Source organism: Cygnus atratus, chromosome 5, assembly GCF_013377495.2.
Source record: "Cygnus atratus isolate AKBS03 ecotype Queensland, Australia chromosome 5, CAtr_DNAZoo_HiC_assembly, whole genome shotgun sequence".
Taxonomy (NCBI): Eukaryota; Metazoa; Chordata; class Aves; order Anseriformes; family Anatidae; genus Cygnus; species Cygnus atratus.
In genome coordinates this window covers 51,256,310-51,267,950 of record NC_066366.1, presented here as the reverse complement: position 1 = coordinate 51,267,950, position 11,641 = coordinate 51,256,310, and the positions used below count along the sequence as shown (strand labels likewise).

Sequence of the window (11,641 nt, the reverse complement as noted above, 5' to 3'; positions counted from 1 at the left end):
CTTTAACATTCCCTACTCAAGTGTCTCCCTGCTGTGCCTGTAAATGTCAGTCCAGTTTTTTCACGGCTGTGCACACAGATTAGAAACAGCAGGAGAGCTTGGGAGTATGACTACAATACCAGTAAGGACACTTGTCTTCATGGCACTGCTCAAGTGATTCTTGGAATGCAGGACCCTGCTGTTTTCTAATATTTACACACAACTGGAGTCATCAAGAGCAGTAAATGCAGTCTAAAGGCAGCTTGCTTCTTTTGTGTTAGGGGCTTTACTTTCAAATGGGGATGTCAACAAAAATCTACTGCACCCTCCTCCTCTTCAGAATTGGTGTATTTCCCCATCACTGTTTTGCAAAACAGTAAAAACATGTACAAACACATACTCTATGCAATACATACAGCAGTAGTGCAGACATTATCACAGCCTTCCTCTTGGCTCATCCTGGCCATCCCACAGTTTAAACATCACTGCAGTTTACTGTGAGCCAGAGACATTCGTGCCCATGAAGACGGCAGTTTTACATGCTGTTTTTTGCGAGCAGAGACAAGACCTGAAACAACAGTCATCTAGAATGGAAGGTGATTTATAGAACGCTTGCCAGTAAGAACTTTTTCTGAGACAATTTGGGGTGGGAAGAGTTAGGGGCAGCCTGTGAAATCCGCAGCTCAAACATTCAAAACGGATGCAAAAAATTGTTTATTGCAATTGGTTTTGGTAATATCAAAAGAAAACGTATATTCTTGCCAAGTTTTCAAGGAGTAAGTTTATCAATAAACAAGCTACTAAAATGTCAAACAAGTAAAGTATAAAAGAAAGATGTTAGCTTTGAGTATGCAAGAGAATACAATATACTTTTTTGATAATAGTTCTTCAGAATAGTTTAACGCTTTTTGAACAAAACTATTAAAACGAGTTAAAACAGCAGCTTGATTTGAGATTTACATACGAGGGGTTTCAGCAGTCTTACTGTTACTTCTGAAATAGAATGCTACGCTTAAAGCCGTCAGGCACACTTTGCTAATACCTAAGAAAACAAGTCCGTAGAGCAGCCACAACAAAATGCCAAGGCACTACAATTTCTAAATATGTTTTTCCAGTTTTATTTGAAAACAACACATACCCTTGTTTTCAAAACATAAGCTCATCATTCATTTAGCATTTGATGCTAGAGCACATTTTTTCAGTGTGTAGCTACCCAAGCATTACACAATCAGCTGAGCGGTACACTGGACATCCGCACGGAAACACACTCCATTGGCTCATATGGGTTCCTTTTGGTTTGTCAAACTTCATAAAGCAGTCTCCCTGATGACAATTACGCTCATGCCCTAATTATATGTATTTGTCGTATCTAAATGAAAAGTAATGGTATTTCACACTGAAATTAAATACTGCATTTTTTGACTTACAACACTGAAGACCCAAAGCCAAGTGAAGAAGTGCTTTTAAGAAGTTTTTGTAAGCTTACAAGTTTCTTGACTATTAAAAAAAGGTAAACCATTATTTTCTTACGAGAAGCACAAGTGAGTCAGGCTTTCACTAGAACAAGATAGCTTACAAAGTTATTCTTCACATTTATAATGCCTCTTCACTGGTATAAAACAAAAACCTGAGGAGTGGGTTGAGGAGGGGGATGTTTTTTTCTTTTTTCTTTTTTTTCCTTTTTATTTTTAATGCCCTGGGCCTTATGTCTAAAGTTCTGGTCTCTTTTTTCTTTCCAGAGAAACTCTGGATAATGGGAATAATGTGAAAATGATACAAACACCATGCAAAAAATATATATATATTCAGTACCTGTCCTACAAAGAATTGTTTAAACATTTTATAACTAACTAGAATGGAAAGGTGATTTTTCTTTTACTCTCTTGGTTGAAACACTTGAGAAGTATTTAAAAGATGTCTCTATCATTTCAGACTCCTAACTCCAATCATCTGAGTGTACATCTAAGTGACCTCTTTCGAATTTATTCAAAATTAAAAGAAATCAGATACACTACGGTTCCTTAAAAAGTACCCATAACAAAACTACATTGATGCTTATTTCTACATTATAAAGCAGAAAAAAAAACCTTTCTTTTAGTTTGCCTTTATATACACAAATTCATGTCTTAAAGAATAAAAATGCATCCTCACTTCAAAGTTGGCAAAATTTTGCATCAGTACTAAAGTATACATAAATTATGCAAATATTTTAATAAAACATTTATTCTTAAAAAACAGGTACAAACAGCAGTCCAAGGGTGTTTTTTGCTTTTTTAAAGGAGTGATCATGTAAAAAGGAAAGTAATAGATTCCAGTGCTACAGTAATTGAAAAAAAAAAAAACAGAGATGAGCTGAAGAGCAACATAATTTTTTGCTCCATTTATTATTTACTTCTGAACTCTCTTCCTGGTTGCTGTGCCTTTCTTGGCTTTTGGTGAGGTCATCTGCCGTGTTCTGGTAGCTACTGCTTCTGCAATTCAATCAAAAAAAAAGACAAGATTTTCTGTAAAATAACAGAAATAGATGACAAGAAGATTCTTTGCAGTATTTTAAGAGGATAGACTAACTCCAATTATCCATTTAGTTTTGATTTATATGAGGAGGGAAAAAACACAGAAGAATTTACCACAATTTCTGGGCACCAATATTATCCTGAAAAAACACATTATACCAGTTTCGCCAGTTTCTCAAACCACAGTTACATACTGCTGAGCCAACTTAATAGCTCACCTCCACCAAAAGATGCAGTCAGATCCTCTTCAAATTGTAAACTCCTCCTTCCTCCCCGTATGCCAAAATCCTGTTCTGTGATCCCTCCCACTGTTGAGTCATTTTCAGTGCCCTTTGAACCTTGTGCTAAGTCGATCCAGCTCTGTAACCTGTAAAGTTCTGTAAAGAACTTTCTTTTTTGGGGTGATGGCTTATTTAGTAAGTTGCAGCTGCCTAGACCATTCTGAACCAAGCTTATGCAAGAGTTGTAGAAGGCACAAAGATGGAAAAAAGACTTTTGTTTGGCAGCATTGTTATATCAGCTCAGCTATCAGTGCAACTTAACCTTCAGATTCAAAGCTATTATTTGACAACATTTTATTAAAAAACATAATGAACATAGCCGTCTAAATGGCTCTGAAATGAACAGAGCCTGAGTAAACCTGGCAGATAAATTGTTCAAGAAGACCACACTCAAAATGAAGGGGAAAAAAAATTTAGGTCATTTACATGAATCACATTCATCTTGTCACTTCTGAGAAAATAAAATATTACATATAATAAAAATTGCTACCATTTTCAGATACGCAGTAGCAATAACATGTTTTTCATCTTCTATTCATGGTATTTTCATGATTATTTTTTAATCCCAATTTCTGCCTTGAAGTCAACATGCCTATCTATCTAAATTTCTCCCTGTTAGCCTATATATAACCCTAAAGTTCCTGTCAATGTCCTAACCTGTGTTACTGACACAGAAATGATGTAAGATTGAGTTTCATGGAAGTCCTTTAGAAAAAAACTGCTTGCATAAGAAAATAACAGCCCTTGAGCAGTGTGAGTCACTGATCATTCAAGCTCAATGAGTAAATTTGGAGGAAAGAAGGAAGCAGAGAACAATGCTCAACAAACCAAAATAGTCTCCAGTCCATCCAAAACCAAAACCACACCAAGAAAAGCAAAGAATTATTGCCTATTTTGCTTTCATGTTTGTTTTATTTTACATAACTTAATTTGCTCTTAAAATGTTTTGAAATGGAAAATGCCAAAATCAACTTTGAAGAATTTTTCCATTCTTGAAAATGAAATGGAGAATGAAGAAATACTTTTTGTCCGAAATCATTTGCTGCATTCAACATAAAACTACAAATAGATTTTGTCAGACAATGCATCTTTGATTAATAAATCACAAAACAACCGACAGCTCTAGGGATGATTTCTTATTGCGAAGAGCAGCTTTATCAATGAAAGATCTATTCTGGCAAAACACCAGACACCCCCCAGCCTCAACTGCTATATAAAAATCAAATCCATTCTGGTACCCTGAGAAGTTCTGGTAGCTGAAAAGCTATACAAACAGGTATCAAATTAAAGTCACTATGTAAATCATTCCTGCTCCCAGCTGACATACACAATACCTTCAAGTATTAGTTTATATTTAAACTCAAGTCACACAATATTTCAGCAACTATCGTTGTGAATTCTAGCAACAGACTTATCCTGTGAGCTTTTAAATTGAGTAGTTATAGTGGCAGATATGCTCAGTTATCCTGTCAACTGTACTGGTTTTCCACTCTGCTTTCTAAGACTTTTTCCTAGAATTTTTGTATTGCAACAGAAAGTAGAGAATAACCAAAGTTTTCTCCTCCAAATAAAAAAATAATATAAAACCTGATCTTTTTCCCATTCATTACTCTTCACCAGTTTCGACTGAGGTAGCTGATTTTTCTTTTCATCAGATTATAAATCATATGACCATACGCAGCAAAGGCAGGTCAAATTCATGCTCTAATATCAGGAAGACTGTCAATGCAAACGATGACCTTAGAAAGGAAAACACTACAGGTGTTTGTTTATTGAGGAAAAAATGTGCTATCTAGTTTTCATATTTGTATTTCAGGAATGTAGTATTTCATGTGTAGTCGAGTACAATACAAACAAAGCTTACTAATTCCTCATTCAGAAAGAGCTTACCCATTACTAATTGCCCATGCTGGCACACCAATAAGGAGAAGACAGCCACCCTGCCTCCAAGTTTTCCTTCACCGTCATTGCATTAGTGAGTTCTTTTCAAAGCTTTTCTAAACAAACATATTCATGGAGAATCTCCAAATAGATCATACCAAAAAGGAAAAAAATACTTGTCATGGCCCTTTATTCATAATTTCAAGCTTACGCAGCAGAAATACTATCTGTAAGCATCTGATTAACTTACGTTAAACAAAAAACAACTGCTCTCAACATGTTTAGGTTCAAATTTTGCAGCTATTTCAGAACTGAAGGTCTATACCAACAAGCTCAACTGCTTTTTTCAAAATTAGTTAGCCCAGTAACATATATTGCCCCTTTCCCACAAACTTTTCCTGTAGGAGAAACATCAGTTCTGTTTCTCAAAACAGCAACAGTCCCGTGCGGGCAGCACCGAATGAGGGTGCAAACAAAGCTATTACAAGCAAGGGAGAGGGCTTTTACAAAGCAGATTAAACTGAATTAGGTTCAAACAGCAATTTAAATAAGGAAGAATTATATAGGCAAAAATAAACCAGATGGTGTCACTGCACAGCTTGTTTTGAGACTGTAACAAAGTTCAGCAGTGGTATAGAGTCCCACACGCTCTAGAGGAATTATTAGACAAGTTGATATAGTATCTGATCCTCTCCGTGTAAACAGTATTATAAAGCCATACTACAAAAGAAACCCAGCAGCACTCTACGTAGTTTTGGGTTCTATCCTTCAAGAAAGCTGAAAAACGAGAAATATGAGGGGAAAAAAAAAAACAGGAGTGGTGATCATGGTTTCTAGCCCCCCTGGAAAAAAAATAATAAAAATAATTGAATTTATTTAGCTTATCTGTAGAAATTAAAAAAAAAAAAAAAAAAAGGAGGGGGAGATGTGATAGTGCAGTCTTTTGTACTCATCAAATCTGCATCGAAGGTTGCTGCAAAAAATAAGCAATTTTCATGTCCAGGTTAGATGTAACAACTAATAAGCTTAAAATTTCAGCAAGGGAAATTCATCATAGCTACTAAAAGTATCAAAAGAAAATACTCCATCTTATCAAGCCCTTTTCAGTAACAAGGATAGTTAAGTATTAGAAGAGGCATTGACCAGGCATGTTTTAGAACGTTCATCATGGAGGTTTTAAAAGGAAATTTTGGTATGTATGAAGATTAACACAAATGTAGGTAGAAAAGCCTGTCCTTAAGCTGGTGTATGGAGCCCAACACCTTTTCATGTCCCTTCTCATCTTGTTTTCCAATCCTACGCGCACCCTTCTCATTCCACTTGCAGTAAGAGAAATAAAAATGTACTCGAATCCAAAAAATGAAAAGTTTCTACAAATGACAAAGATTTCTTTGGTAAAAACAAGCAGAGAGAGTCCCAAGCTTACCACTTAATTGTCAGCTTTGATGTAAATGGACAGTGAGAGATTCTGAGCATGAAAACACCGCTACTAAGCAGATGAAATCAGGTATGATGTAGGTGTCACAGGTGACTGCTAGATTACATCATGGGCTAGAATATTTAAAAACAGAGCCACATACAGATTTTAGACTTGAAGCAAATATCAGGTAAGTGAAAAAAATATCTAGCAGAAAGAATGCTGCAGGTGAGCAACTGCATCACTTGCATATGCTGAATTTACACCTTACAAAGACTGAGCACGTGCAAAGGCTCTGTAGAACGGTTGGAAGGTGCCAGCAATTATAGTCTATACAAGCTCTTAAAACTACACTTGTCATAATCATCATTAAACAATATAGCTATCACTTTTTGACCTCAAAAGAAAAGAAGCACAAGCAGTTGAGCACATTGATCTAGTAAGGTTTCCTTTTTTTTTTTCCCCTCCTTCAAGAAGAAAAAAAGTAAAGATGAGTATATAGTTCTCTGACAGGCCTTTTCCCAGCTCATCCAGGGAACCCTGCATAGCTGATGAAGCCCTGTAGTGTAACACTTCTCAAACAATAATTTTCTGGTATTTGGAAGACTGCTGAAGCGACTGCAAGGGCAACAGGCAGCAGTTTTGGTTAGTTGACTTGTTCCCTCTTCTCAGCAGTTCTTTTCTCTACAAAAAACTCTGAAACTTGAGTCAGAAAAAGGAACAGAGAGACCAGAAGAATGGAAACATGGGCTTGAATTCCAGGAAATAAATGTGGGGTGGGGAAGAGAGAGAGGAAAGAAAGTATAGTTGTGGGATGGGTTTGGCTTTTGGTACTGTCCTGAGTCCTGTTTCCCGATACATGTTTCCTATAACAAATAAAGCCAATACATTTCTGTTGGAAAAAATTGAAAGACATCAGGACACAAGAACTTATTATTCTGTGGCTTTCTACCTGCATATTTCAAGATAACATTGAGTCTATGTGTGTTCTGTTAAAAATTTTAATACAAAGTTGTCCCAGATAAAACTGAAAGACTGATTTACTTCTATTTATAAAAACAGCTTTACTGAAGAGGTATTAAAACACAGTTGTACCTATACATATAAATCAGTAATCACATGCAGCATGTATGTAAAAATAGCCCTTCTCTCCATCACACAGCAATTTGCAGGAAGAAATAAGTTTAAATATTACTTAAATCTTAAAAAAGGTTAGAGTTCCCCGTGAAATTCTGGGTCACTACACTACAATACAAATATATCTTTTATTTTCTGGAGAAAAATTTTAATTTCAAATTTTATATCTGAGTTTGGATTGCAATACTTGTTCAGAATACTGTGCTGTATCTTCAGTTCACAGAAAAACAACAAAAAAGTAGACATCACTTTTATTCTTAAATGATAAAGCTATGCATAAGTGATTATACTAAACAAGTGATTATACAAAAACTTACCCCACGGAAAGTTTTCCTTAGATTTTTTTTAATACTCTTAAAATATGTTACATTTAATAATTTTCATTAGCAGCAAATGAAAGAAAGGTGTTCCATGACATGCAACAGGGAACTTTAATGTACTTTATATTTTAAAGGTGTTCACGTCTTAAAAGTACTCAGAAAAAAATGCACGGAAAAATGCTTAAAACATAGAGGAACACGAAGTAGAAAACTGTGTTCCAAGCAGACACAGGCATAAACAGGAGCATTCCCATATTTTACAATTAAATTTGAAATTATATTTGGCACTTATCATCATCATGAGCAGGATAACATAAGTGAAAGAACAAAAGAATAACAGACATAATTATTACCACTATTGTAAAGTACTGGTTTTGCTGAAAATGTTTATACAAAGATATAAAATTAAGAGCCAAGAGTTTACCTATAAGGTATGCATGGGTGTGGGCTACAAAGATGAGGAACAAGTAGCACCACAAAAAAGCTCAAAACCCCCCCTATAATTTGCTTTCTCCTAAAGCTTGAGGACAAGACCGATAATTCCGTAAATATAAAAATGAACCCGAGTATACATTTAATCCAACACTGAGTAATAAATCTTGCTTGAATCACGAAAGAAAAGATTTCTAGGACAAAACCCCAGATACTGATTTATGCAAAGCCACACAATGTAAATAAGCATAATGCTAAGTACCTATTAATTGAGAAATGCTATTAAACCTCCACTTTTGAATGCCTTCTAACCAATCCATGAGTATAACTGTTTTCACGTAGAGCTGTTCACACGGTTATATTTTTTTATACTGCAATAGTAACCAAAGACCTCAGTTAAGGCCTTAACCATGTTAGATGCTGTACAACAATACAGACATGCACAATTCCTACCCCTAGCAGTATTACCTATTAAAAAATCCCATTAAAAAATACAGGACTTTGAATGTCATGTCTACATTAGAACTTCACTCTATATTACCTCTATATTATCCCAATTAATAAAAAGCAAAATTGTTTTTAAAAATCACAAAAGAAAAAAGCTCATATAAAAAAATTCTGTTTGATACAACCCAATCTTCATCGACCCCAAGATTAAAGAAAACTCCCAGTGGTGGTAGCTTTGAACATAGGACTGTTTACAAATTCTCAGAAAACTCTTATTTTTGCAGTATTTATGCTATTTTCACAGAAGTTCCTTGTAGAAGCTGCCTATTCCATACATTGACTTTAAAAAAGCATACTAGAACTATTAATATTATGCAGTACAACCCTGCAGAAGCGTTGGTGGATATGTACAGTGTATGCCAAAATTTGGTATTTTGCTCTAACAGCATCATCACTTACAAATTTGCATATTTTACATGAAGGTGGCTAATACTGAAAATGGAACTATAACGAGGTGTAAAAAACCTTTCAAATAGTAATTATATCTTTTGATAGTATTTTTCCTGGTGGAAAGAGATTGACTAATAGATTATTTCAACGTCATCCATATTATCTTGAAAGGGTACCTTTCACGGGACAAGCCTGCTTGTCCTTTCTTAGTTCTGCTCTTTCTTTCTCCTCCACCAAGTCTGGGTCTCCCTAACCTCAGCAGTAACAGACTTCTTTGCTGGCAGAGTCCCTACAGACAACTGAGCACCATGGTGTGCTCAAACTGCTGCACAGCTGGATCAGGGTCTTTTGGGGCCAACTGATCTTTTGGACTGGATTAGACAAACTGAGTAGTCAGATGCAGTTAACGCCAATTAGCCGAACAGCGAGATGCTGCATCAATCTTCTTGCCACCCGTAAGTCCAAATACTCACGAGATGTTATTTGAACACCTCAAGAGTAACCCCTATCCAGACATACCTATAATAAAATAGCATTTCAAAAAATGTTAAATGTTCTTGTATGACTGAACTTCAATTTCTACAATTAAGATGCATCAGGAAATTATCCCTTTTAATGGATAGTAAACTAGGATTTTTTTTTAGTCACGGGACTAATCACATAAGGGAGAAGGCAAGCCACGGGAACATAAAACCAGTCAGATTTGGAAATACAGTTCTAAATATTTCTGTAATCAGCAATTTCCAATTTATCAAAAGCACCAGAATCATAAGATTATGGAAGAGTTGCCTTTTCCTTCAACACAGATTTATGAATCATGTAGTAAGTGGTAAAGTTTTTAATTCCAAATTTGAAGACAATGAAATGAAGAAGTACATGCATCACTCTATCTAAAACAATTTGGTATCCCCACCCCTGCTTGGTATTCATTAAATTGAGTACTAGAAAAAGGTGAAATTAGAACCATTTAATTTGTAAATCTGTTGAATTAGCAAAAGAATGTTGAAATGTAAATTTATGTTCATCACTGGTTTTAACCACTGGATGCTGAAAATTCATATACCTTCCCAAATGCCTTTAGTTTAAAAAAATCTTAACATTTATAAAAAGCTGATGCTAAAACTTAGATTGCAACTCCTGAAGCTCTTTTTCATTTCAGCCTTTGAAAATCTCAATCCACAATCCCAGAGGAATAAAAAGTGTAATATATAACATAATATAAAGTGAAAGTATATTCTGTTCATGTGCACCAAAACACAACTAGTATGTAGTCAGCTGTATTTTTAAATATTTTGTTACAAGGTCTTCAATAAAATCTGCTAAAACCAAGAATAAAAGTCAGCACCATGTTAAATAACTGTATTTCCTTCAAAGAAAGTATAATCTGGCTAATGTTATTTTAGCCGCTGACAGACTAGAAAATTCATAATAAATTGAGATCAACAATTCAAAAGGCATTCAAGTTAGAGAAATAACCACTGATTTTAATGATCAGAATTCTATAATATAAACAGCTGAAAATGAACAGATCAGTGTTACCTTCTGGAATAATACTAGCCTAATTACTTGTACTTTGTACCACGCTGAGTAAATATACTAGAGAAAATTCATAACTTACCAATATTACTGTCTTTGAAATGTTACATTTTTCCATCCTGCTGTACTCCTCCATCAATATTTTTTTAAACAAGATTTGTTTCGAGGTAGAGTCTAGTGCCACCACTTTATTATTTTTAGGCTACTTGACCATGATAGGTATTTCCTGAAGCACTGCGGCCCATGAGAGAGCACCCACACATGAGCAGGGAAAAAGCATGAGGAAGAAGTGGCAGACAAAGTGCTGCGTACTGACCATAACACACACTCCATGCCCCCTGTATTCCAGGGAGTGGAACAGAATTGTCTAGAGTGAAGAAGCAGACCTGGGAAGGGCGGGAAGGAAAGTTGTTGTTTGAATGTTTGAATGTCTTTCTCACTACCAAAATTTATTTTAAGTGGCAATAAGTTAAAACAATTTTCCCAAGTTGAGTGTGTTTTGCCTGCAACAGTAACTGATAAGGAATCCCCCTCCCTATTTTTGCATCAACCCAAGAGGTTTTTCAACCTCTTTTCTCCCTGTGTCTCACCAATGTGGGGAGTGAATGGCAGGGTGGGAGGTTGGCCCTTAGCCAAGGTTAACCTACCACAACAGTTGATGTGACTGTAAGAATGATCTGACTTACTAGAAGAAGTAGGCTTCTTTTTTGCTGGACTTCCTGCATCTTCCACTTCTGCTTCACTGCTCTCATTGGTTGCAACTGCTGCCTTTCTTTTTTTCTGTAAAACAAATGGCAATTGAACTCAAGACAAGGGAAGACCACACAAAGTAGAAAATATCCTCACAAGGTATTCTGTAATTTTAACCATTATTCCCACATATAATATATGAGGTCTCCAGTTGTAGAGAAAATTTATTCATGTATTAATGCAAGAATACTAGTACTAGGCAATAGACAATTTAAAAGTTCAGTTCCCCTATCGACAGATCACATCAGGAGTTGAAATTTTAATGTATAAAAACACAAGTTTTTATGATCAAAACCTATTTTTATTTACATTGTATAACTGGTTACAAAGGAATCAATCTGAAGAATCTTAAAGAACAAAGAAAAACATTTTACGCAAAGTTGATGTTAATTGCTTTTTCTTTAGCAATTACACCTCATTAAATTCAAGTTTATCTGGATCCTGGCTTCTGAAGGTTTTCTTTGCACAGCTTAAAAGTACCTAACACCCACTGACGGT

At 35.4% G+C, this 11,641-nt stretch overlaps 1 protein-coding gene across 2 annotated transcripts in view; it reads right to left on the bottom strand.

Moving 5' to 3' along the window:
• Positions 1 to 681: 681 nt before the first annotated feature.
• VRK1 (VRK serine/threonine kinase 1) overlaps positions 682 to 11,641 on the bottom strand; it is a 33,855-nt gene continuing 22,895 nt past the window's right edge. For both annotated transcript variants that reach the window (XM_035539770.2, XM_050711067.1), the window contains 2 exons: positions 11,080 to 11,173; positions 682 to 2,450 (listed from right to left, as the gene is read on the bottom strand). In XM_035539770.2, coding sequence (XP_035395663.1) covers positions 2,368 to 2,450; positions 11,080 to 11,173 — 177 coding nt within the window. In that variant the 3' untranslated portion in view covers positions 682 to 2,367. The remainder of the gene's footprint in view (positions 2,451 to 11,079; positions 11,174 to 11,641) is intronic.